The sequence below is a fragment of the Gouania willdenowi genome, chromosome 17 (genome assembly GCF_900634775.1).
Source record: "Gouania willdenowi chromosome 17, fGouWil2.1, whole genome shotgun sequence".
NCBI lineage: Eukaryota > Metazoa > Chordata > Actinopteri > Blenniiformes > Gobiesocidae > Gouania > Gouania willdenowi.
The window spans coordinates 30870292-30889881 of record NC_041060.1 but is presented as its reverse complement, the minus strand read 5'-3'; the positions used below and the strand labels follow the sequence as shown (position 1 = coordinate 30889881).

At 38.8% G+C, this 19590-nt stretch overlaps 1 protein-coding gene across 1 annotated transcript in view; it reads left to right on the top strand.

The window, feature by feature from the left end:
- Window positions 1-859: 859 nt before the first annotated feature.
- Window positions 860-19590, top strand: part of cdh2 (cadherin 2, type 1, N-cadherin (neuronal)) — a 100106-nt gene continuing 81375 nt past the window's right edge. Inside the window, exons 1-2 of the mRNA XM_028472540.1 lie at window positions 860-1175; window positions 2364-2472. Coding sequence (XP_028328341.1) covers window positions 1110-1175; window positions 2364-2472 — 175 coding nt within the window. The 5' untranslated portion in view covers window positions 860-1109. The remainder of the gene's footprint in view (window positions 1176-2363; window positions 2473-19590) is intronic.

Below are 19590 nucleotides of genomic sequence, written 5' to 3'. Positions count from 1 at the left end.
TGTGAAGCAGTTTTTCAAATGAATGGAAATGGCAGCATCAGAACTGAGACTGGAAATACTTAATATGAAGTTTTTCCCATGTGCTAAAGCAATTTTTCTTTTGGCACGAGTCCCCTCTTTATCTCATTTCTGAATCCAAGTGACCCCTTTGTCCGACTGCAGCATTTTAAAAACAACTATAGAGCATAATGATGGAATGAATGAGTGATTACACACATTTTAAAGAATCTCATTTTGTTAATGAGTGGAAAGAAAAAGTATTTACAGCAGCGATTTCCAACTTTTTTGGATCGTGACCCCAATTTGATATCAAGAATTTCTGGCGACTCCAAAGACATTTTTGGTAGAATTAGTTTTTTTTATCATGTTTGAGTTCAGATTTATTTTTATTTTACATTTTAGTTTAACTAGATTCACAAAGTTTAACTAGATTCACAAAGCGAAGGTATAGAAATACAGTTGTTTAAGATTGTGTTTTATTTTTAATCTAATTTAATTTAAAAAGAGTAATAATTAAAAATTTCAAATGTTCATTTTATTTTTTCTGAAATTTCAGGCAACCCCATATAGGATCCTGACCCCATGGTTGAAAAACACTGATTTAGTGGCTCCTGAATTGATTTATTTCTATGGTTTTTATCATTTCCGGTCATATCACACCTGGGGTGGGACCAAGACTGACCCTTTATTTGTTAATTTTCTACTCTCTCTTAAGTACCCCCTGTAGTGTCATCGCGTAGCCCTAGAGGTACACGTACCCCCATTTGAGAAACAGGCATGACAGATGTCCAGGCCCTGAAATTGTGTGTGTGACCAGCAGGGTGAGGCAGTGAGATGGGCGGTGTTTTATCCGTGCGGCTGGAGCTGCTCTTGTTTCAGTGGGACTGGATGAAGCAGCAGCCTCAGTACCAGGCGGTGCTACACAGCCTCACTACGGACTGTTCAGAGAGGAAGAAGAAGGTGCTTCGTGCTGTTTCCACCGCCGGCTGCACTGCTCATCCTGTCTGTGTCGCAGAGGAACCGTTCTTTCCACCGCGGCGCTCGGATATTCCTCTTTTTGTTGTCGTGTTTTCGTGTTTCCTGCGGATTACACGTCCACGGCTGCTCCGATGTACTGGCTGCTAAACGAGGGCAGTGCTGTGGTGCTGCTGCTGCTGCTACAGGCTCTACTGCAGGTAAATGTGTGCTCACAGCCCCAACATCGTGCTCTCTGTTCGGCTTGATGAGTGACAGCTGCTGGCTTTATGTACGGAGATAAAACACACATTTAGGACTAAAACGTTTCACCACAAAGCACAATGGATATAGCATTGGTTGCGGTTTTGGGTGAACCGCTCGTTTCTTAGATGCTACGTCCGTTAACACGAATCCTTATGGTGGAGAATATTGTTTTTGGTTAATAGAGACTGTAATGCTTGAAGGTTTTTGCCCGACATTAATGTAGCGATCACTTACGCTGCCTTTACAGTCGGGCATTATGTAGATTGCTGCAGCGTGTCCTCTTCTTTTGGTGCGTTCACTGCCCCTTTGGTTCAAAGTCCTCACAAGAAATCAGGAGAAACTACAGTGAGTCCTTTGGGCTCGTTATGCTGGTGCTGTGACGATTATTGTCACTTTATCATGCAGTAATATTTAATTAATCTACTTGTTAATAAGACTAGAATATTAGAAGAAACCTTACTATTGCCACTCTTAGGAATGGTATTTGTTTAATGATCTGTCTAACATGACACACACACACACACACACACACACCCTTGTGTTTTGTGGGTCCACTATCTGTAAGTTGTTTCCTGCTTTTTGTTATTTTAACTCCATTCTATATTTTCTGCTGCATAGGCCCTTTTCAGACTTTGGCTTGACCCCATGTGAACATGATAAGGACAGAAAGAAGAGCACAGATCAGTGTCCGCCTCTGTTTTTTGGTGTTTGTTCAGATGTTTGCATCATAAATGTTTATTCCCTCCCCTGCTTTTTTATTTTATTGTATTCCCTTGTTGCTGCACTTCAGAGTGAGTGTTTGTGCAGAGCAGTGTGTTGATCAGAGGGGCTGTGCTGAAAGCCCCTGCTATCACCCCCTGTGCATGGGCCTCTAACACGGACAAATGGGGCTTGTTCTTGCCTAGCCTTGCTTTTTGGCTAATGCTTAACCCTTTTGGCCTCATTATACTAATTGCGGCCCCTGCTATAAAAACAACAGATGCTTTTGTACAACTGTGGGGACTTAAGAACGTGACCAAGAGGCTAAGGGAGGTAACAGAAGGCATATTTTAAAAGTTGATTTATGACTCAATCTCCCCCCCACCCTCCCTAACTCTTTCCATCCTCTTCTGTCCATCACCCCCCCCCCCCATCCATTACAGACTGCAGCAGAGGGCAGGGGTGCCCCATCATGCAGGCCAGGCTTCTCTGAAGATGTACACAAGGTTGTGTTGCCAGATATCACAGAAATACAACAGCCCCTCTTCAATGGTGAGTTGTTAAAATATCTGAAATATCTTGTCTGCATTTTAGTGTGCTTGTGTGAATTTGTGCTTGTGAAGCAACGTGCACGCCAGTTGGTGCGTGCTAGTTTACATGTGTTACATTTTAGAGAAGATGGGAACCAGCCTGACATATTTAAACAATTAGCCTCGGTGCAGTGCTGTGGCGTTGCGAGTCGTGTTATTGGTCTTGTAAAGCGGCTCAAATGTGGTTTAGCTCAGTGAAGATCCTGTCCTTTCTGCTTACATGATGTTTTGGGGATTTTATAGGCAGATTTGCTGCTTTCCTGGATGCGCATTGTGTCTTACGGTCTCTTCTTTGTGCAGATATTAGCTCAAGTCTTGGATTTTATATTCAAAGGTTGTGGGAATTATAGTGGGTGTGTACATCTTGTTTTGAAAATATTAGAATCAATTATTCAGAGATTTGTGAACTTATCCATCTTTAATGGAGCAAATAATGCGGCTATAATGATCTTATACCCTATGCTGGCAGGCTAAACCATTTTCTTTAATTTAGTGCTTTTATTTTTTTTCATTTGTCCTAGTTTGAAACCATTGTGCAACATAAATAATGTAAAAGAGTTCTGTCTGGTGCTTTAAACACTTCCAAGATGGTTGAAATCATATGTTCAGTGGCTAATTGCAGCCCTTCTCTGCAGAACGCACTGAGTGGTTGTAATAACAGCCATTTACATTTCTTTCAGTGTTTACTCCAGCAACAGTCCTTCTGTTTGACACCTGGAACATTTACATTTGTTCAAACATTAAGTCTGGTGTGAGCATCAATGTGAAAAAATGGCTATATAATAACCCGAACAATGTCCTACAGAAGCCATGACCAATGCTGCTTTCATTGGGTTTGCTATTTGCAGATTGAGGATGTAGCTACTGTGAAATGCTACAAATGGCAATAAAAACTGGAATATATCACTGGTGTGCCATTTAATGGAGAAGAGCCTTGAGGTCATTCGAGACAGTAAAGTTTCTCACTTGTGTTGGATTTCACAGTGTGCACCTAAAAGTTGCATGCTGCTGTTGGTGTGACTCACAAGGTTGGAGGGGATGGAGGGGAGATGGTAGCAATGGCCAGGGAAGGGAAGAGACTGCTTAGATGGGCGGGCCCAGCTTTCACTGAACGTTACCTTGTGCACAAGTATCCGTTTGATCCTGCAGGTGATGGATTTCCCTCCCTTGGCTCGTGGACGAGCCAGGACCAGGGGTAATCAGTTTCTCTTTTGTTTAGCCCTCCCTGTTTCTCCCTCTCTTTCTTCTCTGCCCTCCCCTCCCCCCGCGAGCTGTTGCTGTGTGGAGACTTGGTTGATGGTGAGGGGCACTCCTGTGTCATTGTAATGCAGCAGAGCTCAGCAGCGTGGGATGATGTTAATGAAACTGCATTCTCTAATGAAAATCTCCTGTGGCATGTTTTGAAAGACAAAGACCCCACGATGTGGAGAGGAAAGTTTTTCAACCATGCGTTTAACATGCTGTTTAAAGATATTGTTTTTGACCAGGAGCGGAAGGGTTTTTTTTTTTTTCTGTCAAACCGAGGTTTTCTTAGCCACACGCTGTAGGCTTAGGCTTTTCTGTTTCTTTGCATTTCATTAGTTTGGCCAATGGTGTCCTCAAAAGACTGCCGTAATGGATGTTACCTCAGGGAGGGAACCTTAGAATCCTCAAGCTGTCAAAGAACACACAGGAGTTAATAAAAACAGCTAGTGTCAGGTGAGGTTGGACTTCTTGCATGTTAAAAATCAGATCAGTGGCCACAGTTACATGTAAACTACTTTGTGTTTACATGGAGAACAGGTTTATTTGGCTTTATTTAATTCCTCTTTAAGTCTGGGGGTTGGGATGGCTCAGATAGGACAGGGGGTGAATGTGACGTATCATGTCTGTCGGGACAAAAACACACAACAAACCTTTTATTGTCAACTACAACACAGAAGACCACACATGTGAACTGTTTTCACCTTTATTTTGATTGTAGTTTTGAAGCAGCAGCTCGACAATAACACACAGTTTCACTTTGCTCCACGGAGCAGGAGGAGGAGATAGGAACTAATCACCGGTAAATAAAGCCCAGTAAAACTCTAAAAAACAATAACCAGAAATAAATATTTGCTCCCTGGTAAAGAGAGTAGCTCTAACAACCGGTACAATGATAAACTTGGTGATATTACAGCCTGTACATGCAGTACGGGGCAGAATTGATTCCGTCTCCTGGTTTTAGTATCACCTGTCTGATGAAGCCTGTTTCATTTGCCGATGTCAGTGTGCGTAATAACTCTGTGTGTCCGTGTGAATGTGCGCAGAATGACCGGAATTAACTTAAAGCGGAATTAAGTGTTTACAAGATAGAGGAATTATTTAATTCTGAATTCAAATTGGAATAAATCAGCTACCTAATTTTGATCCAAGTTTAAGTTAGAATTAAATTTGCATTAGGAATGAAGTGTTTACAAGGTCAGTTTAAAGAGGATTTACAGTAACTTTTATTCTGAATTAAAGAGGAATGAAAGCTTCCATGTAAACTTTTCAGTTTGAGGGTTGGATGTCAGTGATATGGAGCTGATATGAAGCAGCTTTTCACCCCACACATACACAGTAGGGGATAGCAGTTAGACGTCTTTCCTCGCATCTTCTTGCAGTGTCGTTTTGTCACTGATTAGGGCAATACACACAACGAAGCCTGTAAAACCCGGAAACGATTGCAGTTAACATGTAAACGGCTGCCATTGTATGCACTAAATTGCAGACATCCTGTGGATTTGATTATGGTAATTGTAGCTAGAGAGTTAGCAACGCTGATTAGGAGTTAGATAAAATCGTTGTGGCATGAATGTGATTTTAACTGTTAGCTGCCCACGCAGTGCCCCAGTTATTCACTATGGATATGTTGAAGAAGAGATGACTGTTGTTCTAGTTTGAAAATGTAACCACATCAGCATGGGAAAGTTTCCCCCTTTAGGAGCCATATGATCTTGGTTTCAGGGTCAAATTACAGTATTGGCTTTCTGGTCTTATGTCAAGTCAATAGAAACCCTTCAAATATTTTTTACAATTAAGGTCAAAATGATTTTATCGATTAAACTGATTTAAGAAAATGGATTAGATGTAAATTAACTGAGCCACTGGGTGTGATTTTTGTACCCAGCACACTGCACTCCACCCGGACTGTGTTTCTTGCTGCACTGATACTTTTACTTCCGCTATAGAAGCGTTGCCTAGTTACAGGCACTCTGCGGGCTGCTCTATGCAGAGCCTGCAGAGGTGGAAAAGGTAATAAAAATCAAAGTTTACGGAAAAGACAAAGGATCGTTACACACTGAACATAAAGACAGGACTGCGCGGTGTGTGTATTGTAATGCAGATTTAGCAGTACTTTGTGCAGCAGCAGCTCGACAGGGGGATGCATCTAAGCAGTGGACTTATGAAAGGATGATGACTGGTCAGATTTATCATTTTAATTTTATTGCTTGTATGAATAAAACAAGCAGTAAATGGAAGCTCCAAGGCATAGAATAACATGTACCCTCTTGTAAAAAAGATGTATTCGTTGTTGAATTATTTTGAGGTTGGATACACCCACAGATTTTGGCATTAAAAAAAGGCATTATAAGCATTATATTATTACAGTTACTGCTGTCTTAAGGTAAATATAAAATGTTATTGTTTAACTTTGGAGAAAAAAGGGTTGGTTTGACCTCAATTAGGGTCTAAATGCATTGTGTAGTCTAACACTGTGGTTGTGTTTATTTAGGCTTTGTTGTTTAACAGGCCTTTTTGGATGTAATACCTATTTTAAATGTCATGCAATAATATTTTGTTCGATTTTGTATGTCTATTTTTTGTGCAATTAAGAGAACTGAAGAGGAATGTGTGTCATGTAAATCTGATAATTATGGAATAAGATCATGAACTATTGGAACTGCAAAACCTTATTTCTCTTAATTGTTAAAAAATAGATAAAATTACTAAACTATTTGTTTACTGCAGCACTAATTACTAGGGCTGGGTGATATAAACCAAAACCTATACTACAATATGTTTTTCTCAACATGGCGATGCACAATAGAGGATTATATTAGGTCGTCCATATACCGGGCCAATTTTTTTTTTTTTTAATTTTTTTTTAACACTTTAGAGTAGCCATGAAAGGAAAAAAAAAAAAAAACATTAAAAACGTCCATTCGGATGTGTGAATATATAACAACAAAAGTATAATAATAATATTAATAGCATGTGCATGGGAGAGGTAGAGTCCAATAGGCTTACAAACCAATTTTCAGGTTCCTGTTTGATTGTATATTTAAACATATTTTGTGAACTTAACTACTAGTCACTTTGTTAAGAAAGAAGCTAGAAATAGTTTAAACCGACTACTTGCACATTGTATATTGTTGTCATGCTTTACTGCTACTTACTCGTCATGTACTTTTTCTTTTACTTGGTTGTGTACGGGTATATTTAAAATTCTATTGATTTATTTCATTTCTAATATATACATTTGTATCATATGGGTGTTTCAATTGTCTTTCATAGTCAATGTACTTAAAAAAAAAAAAGAGTTAATTAGCCTTAAATATCGGCTGCTTTAGATATCGGCCATCGGCTGAATTTAAAAAAATATTAATCGAATTTAAAATCCCATATCGGTCGACCTCTAATACACAATATAAATCTCGATATTTGTAACTTAAAGTCTTACCAAAAAAAACAATTCAGGGTTCAATTTTCTGATGCAAAATGCACTCAGCAATCCATCAAACTGTGCTTTTCATGCTGTTCTGAGAAGTAGCAGAAGCAGCGACTTCTAAAACAAGTGTTTTAATATGAATTAAGCGATGAAATAAAATATATTGTTTACTGCAATATTGTCATTTTCTATATCGCCGAAATAGAAATCATGATACATCTTGAATTTCAATATATTGCCCAGGCCTATTACTATCACATTATACAATGTAAAGCAGATTAAGTCTTTACATGTTGACCCTGTTTCTTTGTATCTTGTTTAGCTGTCAGATAAAGTGCCTTGTTTTACTAAATTGCATTTAATTTCAGGTGGGCTGCACCGCGGGTTGTTTGCTCCTGGGTATCTAATGGAGTTCTGGTGGCTTTGGAGAGCTGACACACATTGTGATGAAGCCTTTATATCTGGGTAGCAGAGTGAGTCAGGCGGGGCATTATTCTGCAGTGGTTTCTTTCTCTAAAAACTGGGTTAATGAAAAGCCCAAATGCTGAATTGAGCTTAATTCATGTTCTTATGCCACTGTTTTTTCATTCGAACCCCCACTGTGTGTTCTGCCTCAATCCTTTTAACCCCACCCCTCAGCCATGAGTTTAACTTATTTTCCTGACAATTACAAGATGAAACACAACTACTTTAATTGTTAGCTTTTGGCCAAGTGTTTCAAAAGCACCAGTGCCAAGCAAGTCCAGGGTGGGGGTTTCACAGATGATTTAGGGGAGGGATTTACAGTTGACCGCTTTAATAAGTGATTTAAACAATTACTGTCAACGTCAAGAATGAGAACATCAGATCTACAGCTGCTTTACAATAAAAATATATCTGGAGTTAATCAGGAATAATTGCATGTCGTTACCTACTAGAAAGCCCCTTATATTAACTGATTTTGAGCCGTTCGACAAGAAAAACATTGTTTGAGCTGTTGTAAATGTCTCTGAAGCTGCTCCCAGTTTAATGCCTTTTCTGGTTCTCCTCACTCCGTTAAGACTCTGAGGGTCTGGAAATCAGCCGGGACTGCTCGTATGTGTTTAAGGGGCCCAAGTGTTTTGGCAAAATGTGACCCTGCTTGACCGTGTCCTGTAAACTGGGCTAAGGGCTTAGCAACCCACTCAAGCGCTTTTCCTTGCTGGCTGATTGAGAATGAGGCTGGTGGGGGGTTTCCTAGTGAGGTATAGATGAATGGAAAGACCAGCAAAAGAGGTCCTGACCTATCACTAGGGAGGCCACAAATACATGGCACCTCTACCTTCTGTTGTCCTGACCCCATTGATCACTCAGAGAAACAAACGCACAGATATTTAAAACCCCTTGTGTTTACAGCCAATCTGCATGTCACCTTACTTAGTGTTGATTGTCCAACAAAATTTAACAAGGATTATTTATAACTTTTCCTAAGAAAATGATGTCAGTTTGTTGAGTGTTCTTTTTATTTAATAAATTACTGAAAGTTTTCCCGAGCAAGAAAAAGTCCTGCTGTTGGAAATCATTGCATTGGAACCATATCAGATATGCATTGATCTCCTTGTCAGTGCTGAGTAATTTATTGATCAGACATGACATTCTTCCAATTTGAATTCCCTTCCCGAAGAACAGATCATTACATGCAGAGGAGCCGTCATGCATTAGATATGGCAACTTAACAGAAACATGACACACTTTCTTCCTGTTTAACTTCATCACAGTTGGAGTTTGTGTCATAGTCATACTCTTCTTTTTCTTTTCTTTTTTCTAGGCCGCTTTTTTTTTTTTTGGACTAAAAATTTTAGCTCCTCATTTTTTGAGGGTGTTGGGCGTGTTGTATCACTACAGCATTGTTTGGAAGAAAAGCCCAGAGCCCCCCTTCCCCTTCTTTTTTCCCTTCAAAGTGGATCAATGAATTCCGGGTCTTTGTTTGCTGAGATCAATACGTTGTAATGAAGGCTGTGCTCCAATTCCCAGCTAAAGAATCACTGGCAAGTCAAGCTTGAGTTTGTTTTATTCTTTACTGTCATCAGTCTGCATACTTTTATTTTCCTCCCACTGTCTCTTGACATTTATTTTTCCCTTTCCTTGCATCCACTGTGGCCTAGATATCCACCACATATTGTGTGACAGATTGAATGCTGGCAGTACTCACTCAGGCATATTAACCTTCTTGCATGTTGCTCAAGTGGAGGAAAAAGCAGAGTTAGTTGTGTCACTATACTAACAAAGTCTTAGCTCCACTGCAGTTTAATAAGGTTAATATGAGAAAAGATATGATTTTAACGAGTGCTGGGCGATATGGAAAAAATCATATATCATGATGTGGACTGTTTTGTATCACCATAACAATATATATCACGATATACCACAATAAAGTTTAAACTCGATTCATAGTTTAGAAAGTGAAAGAATGCAGTTGTTTAACATTATTTTGTGTGTGGTGTGACAATTTAAACAAGAATAATACTTAAAACATTTAAAAAATAATAATTTTGAATCTATTTTTTTTTCAATTGTTATTAATTAGACTTTACATGGGACCCCGATTGAAATCCAGGCAATTGCACATGGGTTCATGACCCCAAGGTTGAAAAACACTGCATTTCATTATGTATATATATGTATACATTATGGGTACATGGCTTCAGGTTAAATGTCTGAAGGGGGACTGTGGAAAGTTTGGGAAACACTGACATTTTATGGATTGATTTAATAATTAAATTATGATAATACAACTAGATCTGTGAGCAGCTAGTATCACAATTCAGTCATAACAGGTAAAAACATAAATAATAAATAAAATGAATGTGAGTGTAACTTGTTCAATGATAACGTCTTGTACGTAGGCTGATCAAACATAACACAGGATAACCAAACTCATTTCAATTCACTAATATTTTTGTTGTTAGTATAATATTCCCATTGGAATATTACACTAGGCCATTTTTAGATTGTTATACTTAGTATAGTGTAGTGACTACAGTCGCGCTCGGTGAAAGCACACTTACCAATGGCTCACTGTAGACGGTGACCAAAGCATTGTAGCTAGTGGTGCAACGGATAAAAAACTCATGGTTTGGATCGTATCATGTTTTGAGTCACTGATCTGATCATTTTTTACAGATCAGCAAAAAGAAAAGACAAATAACTTTGCTCTCCATTTATTTTGTAGAACACTTAGTGCAACATATTTCTGCTCATTAAATACAAACAACATTTAACTTGAGGTGTCAATCCAATGCTTAAATACAATTATGAATCATATAACAACAAATTAAAGTTTAATATTAGGTATAACACCTTCATCCTTTAAACAGGTAAGTATATGGGAAAATAAATTAAGGCATGACACCTTTTTATAAACATGGAGAGTGAATTAAAAACTAGCCGATGCTCACATCACAAAAAAACAGTGCTCTACACTAACGTTTCCAGTGGTGGCACTGGTGCGACTAACTTTTTCATTTGGTCGCACCAGCACAGAATTTGGTCGCACCCTTTTTTTGAAGTGGGGGGGTGGGGGTGGGGGGTGTTTAGCATAGCCATGCATGCTGATGAATAGTTTACTTAACTGGCGTACCATAGTTTGTATGAAGTAAAGATTGACAATGACTTCAGATATTTGTAAAATGTTTTAATGTTTTAGTGTCAATATTAGGTTTTTCTGCAACAAGCAGTGGCTGAAATAACAGGTCATTTATTTTACATAATTTTAAAAGAAGACGTAACAATGTTTTTTAAATAACAGCAAAGCATAACAACAGGTTATATGTATTTTGTTCTTTTATTTTGCAGAAATGCTGTACTTGAATTAAATTAACAGTAGCATAACCAATTTAGCATCTGCGTTGTTTCACCCAGACGGTCCAGTTCTTATAGTGGGGTCTCCTAACCCTCTTCTGCAACCTTTACTATACAAGTACAAAGTCCTCCTGGAGCCAAAAAAAACCTTCTCATTGAATACAATACAGTGAATGAAATTTTATACAGTTAAACTTATGTAGAATAATGTTTGATTTAATTCGATTTGATTTATATTGATCATGTAAATGGAAACTTAAAAACAGTTCAAAATAAAATAAATTGACAAGAAATGAAACAGTATCTTGCATCTTCAAATTCTTACACATCTCAGTTTACATGAACACAATGTTATATAAAGAAGAATTTTTTTAGTTAATGTATTTGAAAGGCTACAAAAAGTAACTTGAATTTGATAACACATGATCATGTGATCAACACATGCTAATTACTTATTTCTTGCCACATATAAAACATGCATATTTAACCTGCACATTGGTGGTTAAATTAATCTGTTCCCACACAATTAAAATCTCTACTTTCAACCAGAATTGTGTATTAGTCTTTTTACTGCTGCCCTCAATGTGAGCGCGCTCTCAGTGAAGGGCTCGTTATGCCGAGAGAAAGAGAGGTGCACTCTGTGAGAGGTGACAAAGTGTGGGTACACTCACCTCTCAGTCACGCACACACACACACACACACACACACACACACACACAACAGGCTTAATCGAGGCATTACTAGCGGATGCGCGGATCATTATTTGTTTCTTTTCGTCAACCAATCCGCGGACCATGTGCGTGCTGAACCGTGGAGAGATGATGATCCGTTGCACCACTAATTGTAGCCGTTTCCACTCATTCAGTTTGATTGTGAAGATGTTCTTTTTGGTAAAAGTGCTTCTTCCTGGGCTGCCTGCGTAGCTGCCTCTGTTCGTTGCGATTCCGGGCATTTAACTTCATCCTGTTGTGTGTCCATCTCTCAGCACTCCTTCACTCATGAGTTTAATAACGTAAAGCATGTTGCAAACCCGCGGCGTGATGTCAAATAACGTAAAGCAGTATCATGTCGCAAAATCACAAGACTTAGCTCTATTGCGAAAATGATTCTCACTTATATAAACTTACAGTATGCATTGCATAGTGACAAGACAACACTAATACATTCACCTTAGCCTACTTAATGAAATATATGCTTTAATAACTGATAAAATTAGATTAGAAACAAGAGAAATAGCATGATAGACACTTTTCTATCATCCCCATGATATGTATCGTCATATTGCCCAGCATTCATTTTAACTATGCGTTTGTCTGACCCTATTGGTTGGCACAACCACACAGGAGGTATTTTATTCATGTCTGATTTTTTTGGGCTCGAAGGCCTTATCAAAAACTAAAGGTAGTCTGAATACTATCTCTCCCTATCTGGAAGCAGCCGTTACGTTTTCTGTACAATGTCGAAATGCTGAAGCATTTTTCAGAGAGCTTAACAAGCTCTCATCACCTCTCCTCATATCACTCTTATCAGCTCCAGAACCCGCCGTCATCTACTGGCGCCTAACCACATGCCTGGGACACAAAGCAGTAGTTAAGGTGTCTCTCTCCCTTCTGCTTGTGTGCACAAGTGGGGAGTTTGTCCTTGGCTTATAATTAGCTTTATCTGCTCTGAAGGAGCTCTTGGTGGTGGTGAACAAGCACTGGCTGAATATCTTTTGACACAGCTTGGTTTGATGGCAGTTTGTATTCTGTAAGATGGGTTCCATCGGATATGATCAGAATTGAGCTCTTAGTCCACGACGTTATTCTCCTTGTCCATATCTATCTCCATTTGCTTTTCTTCCTGTTTGCTAAATCAAAATGTTATTGTCCGTTCAAAATCAGATCTTTTTTATGCTGTATTGCTCCTTCTCACAAGCTGTGTTTCCATAATCCTTGGAAATGCGCAAAATCAAAATAGGTGATGGAAAAACCAGAATTTTGAAAAAGCACTCAAATATCGCTAAAAAGTTTTGACGCTTTCATGACGAGGTATTACACGATTTTTGTCGTGTCGCAAAAGCGCTATGGAAAAACGTTCTCCACAAATACACATCCCAGAGTGTGACCACTGCTCTCCGAGAAAACATGACGCGGTAAGTGTAGACTGAAGAGGAGAGCGGGACATTTCTTAGCATTATATTTACAACTCATTAGTGCCACATTAGACATGAAACAACAAAAGAATACAGAGTTTTATAGGGAGGTTTGGAGCGTCCGTCTTTCTGCAGCGAAGTCTCGCATGATGAGATTTCACGGGAGTTACGAGTCTCCTTCCCAAAACATTGTTCAATGGAAACACTTTTAAAGCGCAATTATACTTTGTCAACATTTAGAAATATCACGTTTATTTTGCGAAAATCTGTCATGGAAACCCAGCTACAGTCATATGAAGGTTGAAGGCAGTTTATAGGTTATTAGATCTTGCATCACACCTGGGCCTCTCCATCTATGACTGTGTGGATACATTTTTAAATTTGATCTTAAAAACTGGCTTAGGTAAAAAAAATATCTCCTAATGTTGGTTGCTGTCCTTGACAAAAAAGTTATGGTTTCCTTTATATAATATATAAACACTGACAAATGCTGCAACTTGATTTCCTGCATACATTTGATTTAAACCGACCATACAGTACATGCATTGCTGTCTAATGAATAATAATAAAAAAAAATCTAAATGCATTCTTGTGGCATGGCATGCCTGGCATTCATATTGTGAAGAACACCCAGACAGTGCACAATGACCCCTCTATGTAATGAGGTTGTGTATAAATAGCTGTATTGACCTGGCTTTCTGCATACATGGCTCTTTATGAACTAGGCTAGTGATATTTTTCACAAGCTGGAAATAGTGTGGAAACGAAAGTGCCAGGTTGCACCCTGAAGACAATATATCAGCTCTACGGGGGAATTGTTTACTTTTCTGGAACTTGATTTGTGGATTTTGGTGCTATTTTTCTTTCAGTGTTTTTTAAGGTCTGCTGTAGAAAACGACTCTCTCTTTATTGTATCTTTTTTCCTTTAAAGACAGCTCTGTTTGTCTTGCCGTGCATTGAGTAATGACCCATTTCGATTTTGTCTAGTTTCTCTGCCCAGTGTTTGTTTTTTTCTTCTGATGTTAAGCCAAACTAAAGCATAAAGACCAATGTCCTCACGTTTTGCATTGGCAAGCCTATGAAAAGAAGCCACACCCATTTCCATGCCGCTCTCTCTTTCTCTTGCTCTTGTTAAACCTTTTGTTCAGGGGGAATACATTTAGCTCCTATTTTTGCACCTAGTGTGGACTCGGAAGCCTTTACTTGTCTCAGCTGTGTATGAAAAAAAAAACTGAATAAAGATGGAAGAAGAAGAGCTCTGTTAAGTCGGTGACACAAATACCATAAACCACATGCTGTGTTGAAAAGCCTACATGCATCAGTATGTCATTGTTGCTCTGATGACAAGAGAAATTTGATGCATCGACACATTAATTGACCCAGATAATACTGTACCCATGTTCAAAGACCAATACCCTGCCTGGGATTAGACGTTTACCCTCTGCAGGGTTCGCTCTCTATTGTATTCTAGTGTAGGCTTTAGTTTCAACGCACCAGCACTTTTCCAGACAGCAGCATTCTGATGACCCTCTAGGTTGTCTCATATGACATTCCATCATAGATCTGCCTTTTATCCAGTTCCTTATCAGCTTTAGCACTCCCTTCTTTCTGTTGTCCTGTGATGGAAGAGTTCCCCTGGCTTTCCATACAATGATTAAAATGCCTTAGTTGTTCAATGTCGAGAGAAGACAGCAGTGTTTAGCCCTTTATTTCTGATTCTTAAAGGTTCATGAGTTTGTTTGGAGAAGTGACCACTTAAAGTAGAGCCTCCGATTTCCGTTTCAGAAATCCTCAATATGACCTGCCCATTTAAATGTTTTGTTTTATTTCAGTTTCATTGGCTTTCTCTAATCAGATGTCATTACAGGCTATTAAAGGAGCATAGGACAGGATTTGTGAAGAAATAAACATCAATTTGAAGTATTTTAAAGCTAATGGGTGATGAAGCGTTGAAAACCAAAAAGAATGAGCCAGCACATACATCTCCCTATTGCCTTGAAAAGGCTGTGTGATGCATTTGTCATCTGAGTTTTCTGTGTAGTTCCGCGGACGTGACGTCAAATAAAGAGTTCATGCATGCTCCTGCGCCAGTACACAGAAAATACTGTATATATACTGTATGCGACCTTCATTTACAGCCCAAATGTTTTCAACAATAATAAATAGCATTCTGTCTTCATTCCCAAAGTGCCACCCAATTAGATAAACACATGTCGTGCACCAGATTAGTCTCAAGTGATCTCCCGTTACCAGTCCGCACTGATACGATTGTCTGCCATCAGCTTGGATATTGTGATTGACCTGCAGCAATTTCTTGTCTTCATTTGAGCGCACACTATAGCAGCGAGCATCATATCGCTTTGCAGCCAGCCTTTTCTGAGTTTATATTATCTCTTCCTCTGTCGATTTTTACTGTGGAGAGGGCGTGCAGCAAGTAATCACTTTTTTCCCTGTTGCTCTGCCTCCCCAGCACAACTACTGCTGTAGGAGGGTAAATTGAAGAACTGCAACAAGTACAGGAAATATTATTTGCTGCAGTTTTTCACACAGGAATTACTATAGTAAAGTTGTCTATGTCTACTTTAAGAGTAGTTTTACCAAGTAAAACGTAGATACGCAATGGGAGCTTTAATTCCTCTTTAAAGCAGAATAAAAGTGAATTCTTCTTTAACCTGACCTTGTAAACACCTAATTCCTAATGCTAATTTAATTCCAAATTAAACTTTATTCCAAATTAGGTGGCTGGTTTATTCCGTTTTTAATTCCAAATTAATTACTTCCTCTTTCTTGTAAACAGTTAACAACACTTAAAGCCGCTTTAAGTTAATTCCGGTCGTTTTGCACATGCGCGGCTTGCAGCAATGACGCGTTCGGTAATGACATAATCCAACATGGCCGCCCGGACTAGAGCTGACATCATAATAATAAGAGCCTTAAAATGCATAGATCTATTGAAAAGAGTGGATGGATGGAGGCATAAACATGCAGACATTAACACGGACACATGGACTTATTAAACACACATGGAGATCAGGAAATGGAGCTGGCTTCATCGGACGGGTGATACTAAAACCTGGAGATGAAGGAAATACTGCTACTACTAATACTGCAGCACAGGCTGAAATATCACCAAGTTTATCATTGTAATGGTTGTTAGAGCTACTATATTTACCAGGGAGCAACTATTTATTCCTGGTTATTGTTTTCTGGAGTTTCGCTGGGCTTTATTTACCGGTGATTAGTTCATATCTCCGTGAACCAAAGTGTGTTATTGTCCAGCTGCTGCTTCAAAACTACAATCAAAATAAAGGTGAAAACAGTTCTCATGTGGTCTTCTGTGTTACTGCCGACAATAAAAGGTTTGTTGTGTTTCTCCCGATAGACGTGATAGATGTGATACGTCACATTCGCCCCCTGTCCTATCAGAGCCTTCCCAACCTCTAGACCTAAAGCGGAATTAACTAAAGCCGAGTAAACCGGTTTTCCATGTAAACCTCAGTTCAAGAATGACTATTTCCATGTAAACACGAAGCAGAACACTTAAATTCCGACTAATTTCATTCGGAATAACTAATTCCGAATTAAAAAAACATAATGTAACCGTGGCCATTTATCATCTATATTTACAGTACACTGAGTTCATGATACAATACGAAACCAGGGGTGGTTAACCGGCCCGATTTCCCGATTAGATTCTGAGTATTGAAGTCTCGATTTGATTACAAATCGATTCTCGATTATTAATGATTATCGATTCAATGTTTGATTATTGATCTTCCATTTGTCATCAGTTATCTGCTGAATTATTTGACTTCTATTTTAAGTAACACCTCACAGCACCTTCTACACTGTAATAATGCAATAGAAATATCCAAATGATTATTTTTGCTTTAAATGTAGTAGATATACACCGAAATGAAAATTCTTAAACGAAAACTGAAAAAGAGAAAACCAAGACCAAACACTGAAAGAAATTATGCAAATCATTAGTACCATTGCATACATAGCTATGAGTGCATAGTACTCAATAAATTAAAGCATTGCAATTGCATAAATTTGTATTAATGCTTCAAAGCATTAAAAAAAAGAAAATATTTATTTAGCACTGACATTCCAACAATGCTGTACTGTATGTTTTAAAAGATTGATTCTATATAATGTTTTGAAAAGGAAAAAAAGAGCAAACATTTTTTTTTAATTTCCGCTAATGTTGAACTCTAATTACTTTTCGAATTTCAAACTGAATACAAAAAATGTTGTTAATAAACAATAAAAAAAGACTTCATTTGGCCCCTGCCAGACTTACAATTCACGTCTGTAAAAACACTAGAAGCACACAGCTAATATATTGTCATCATTATCATGACATCCCTTTGAAATAATCCATACAGTCTACACACCTTTGACTGTTAGTTTATGGTCCACACACACTTTCATTGCTGACCTGTGGAGGCAGCGACTTGCATCTACTGCATCAAGTCTACTAGACAAAGAACAACAATGGAGGGTAGAGAGAGTCAGCATCTCTGAATCTGAAGTGAAAAACATTCTTTTGTTTGGTCAAAGTCTACAATCTTTGATCAAATATTTCCCTACATTTCATCTGATTCTCCACAAGCATAACACACTTCATCTCCTGTAGGTCCTCTGTCACTTCTTTGCTCTCACACTAAGTGATCTAAGCACTGTGACCTTTGTAGAAGATAAGCTGCTTCTTCAGCTGACTTGAAGAGTTTAGAATAACAGCCTCAACCATTAAATTGTGGCATTGCTAACCATATGAGGGCTATGAAACTGGGTTATTGACCTTTCATGCCTGTCACTGGTGATGGGCGCATCCAGAGCAGGAGGAAGATAAATCGGTCTTAATAAGAAGTTGGGCTTTGACTCCCACCTGGGCAGCAATTTTACACCTCGTAGTTCTTTTTCATTTAGACCATCACTTATCCTTACCACAGCTAGACCAGTTGTTGGTGGGTAAGTTGGAAATTGACATCCCATTTGGGAGGGGTTGCACTAAATCCCTCCCAAGTGATTCAGGAAATGATCAGGCTAGAAGATTTAGTGGTGCACATCTTAAATAGAAGCTGTCATTATTAGACTGAGGACTGTTTTGCAAAGGCAATTTGAGGAACAGTGCAAGGAATTTTATTATAATCACCAACCTTTGAGGTCTCTTTGCTGCTGATTAATTTGGTCATTACTGGACTGCAAAACAATAGAGGAAAGCTGAAGCGGCGGAAAAGCTTGATAGTAAAATTAAGCATGTAAAGAATGTTGTATGCATCGTGGAAGAACAGAGTAGGTTGAGCTTATAGGTTTTCCTGTCTTGTCCTCCCTCCGAGCGCATACTTTATAAAAACCTGGTGTGAGGCTTGCATTTATATTGGATCAAGATGTGATGATGTTGTTTTTCCAACTATTTTCCCTTGTGTTAATAATCAGATGTGGGTTCTTGTGGGGTTCAACGAAAACCATTTTTATTGACTCTGGAGAAGCTTATCTCTGCCGGCTGCATTGTTTGTAGATAGGACCACAATCGTGCCCCAGTGGAAATGAGCAATTGATCAAAAACAAGAACCCGCACTGTAAATATGTTTGTTATTGGCTGCCTTACCCTGTGAGGTCCAATATAAGGCCAATTTTAATGTTTTGCATTTGTTCTGTTCCTGCTTGTACCTCATTTATCGCAGGAGCACTTTGCCCTGGCCTTGTTTTTCAGAGCAAGGAAAGAGACGCATTCAACTCCAGCCATCCTCTGTAGTATTCATTATGAGGGGCTTGTTGAATTTTTCAAGTGTTTGTTTATTTGCAGAGAGATAGCTGGGGGATGAGGTAAAGGGACTAATGCATCAGAGTTTAGTGTGCTTGAGTGTGCTGTTTTCTAAATGCACCATATACCCCTGTGCTGCTGGGAATGGCTTATTATTTGCAGGCTGAAATGGACTACTTATCAAAATGTACGCTATGTGCAAAATTGGAAAAAGTTATCTCTGGATGCAAGTTGCAGGGGTGCATTGGAGTGGGAGTAGGTCTTTTGGACCTGGAAAGCTCCATATCTCAATACATTCCAGCCAGCAGTGTGAACAAGTGGGTTTCAGTTGATGGTGGGGGAAATGTGCTGCAGCTAAATATGGCTGTCTCACCAAATCTGTGGTTCACACATGGTTTAATGATAAAAAAGGGTGACCACTGAATACTAAAGACCAATAGTAAAACTTGTGTGCTAAGTTTGAGCATGCAACTATTTGATTTTGCTGAAACATCAACACCATTGAGACAACCAGCACTTGGAGTAAGGTGCTAATACTCACAGTCCTTGAAAAGCCCCTAAAACTATATGGATGTAGTATAACAGTGTAAACTGGACGTGATGTAATTTAAGAAAAACAGTCCTGTGTGTTCTTCTTAAACACACCTGACTCTGATGGCATCTTAGGAAGGCCTGTTGATAA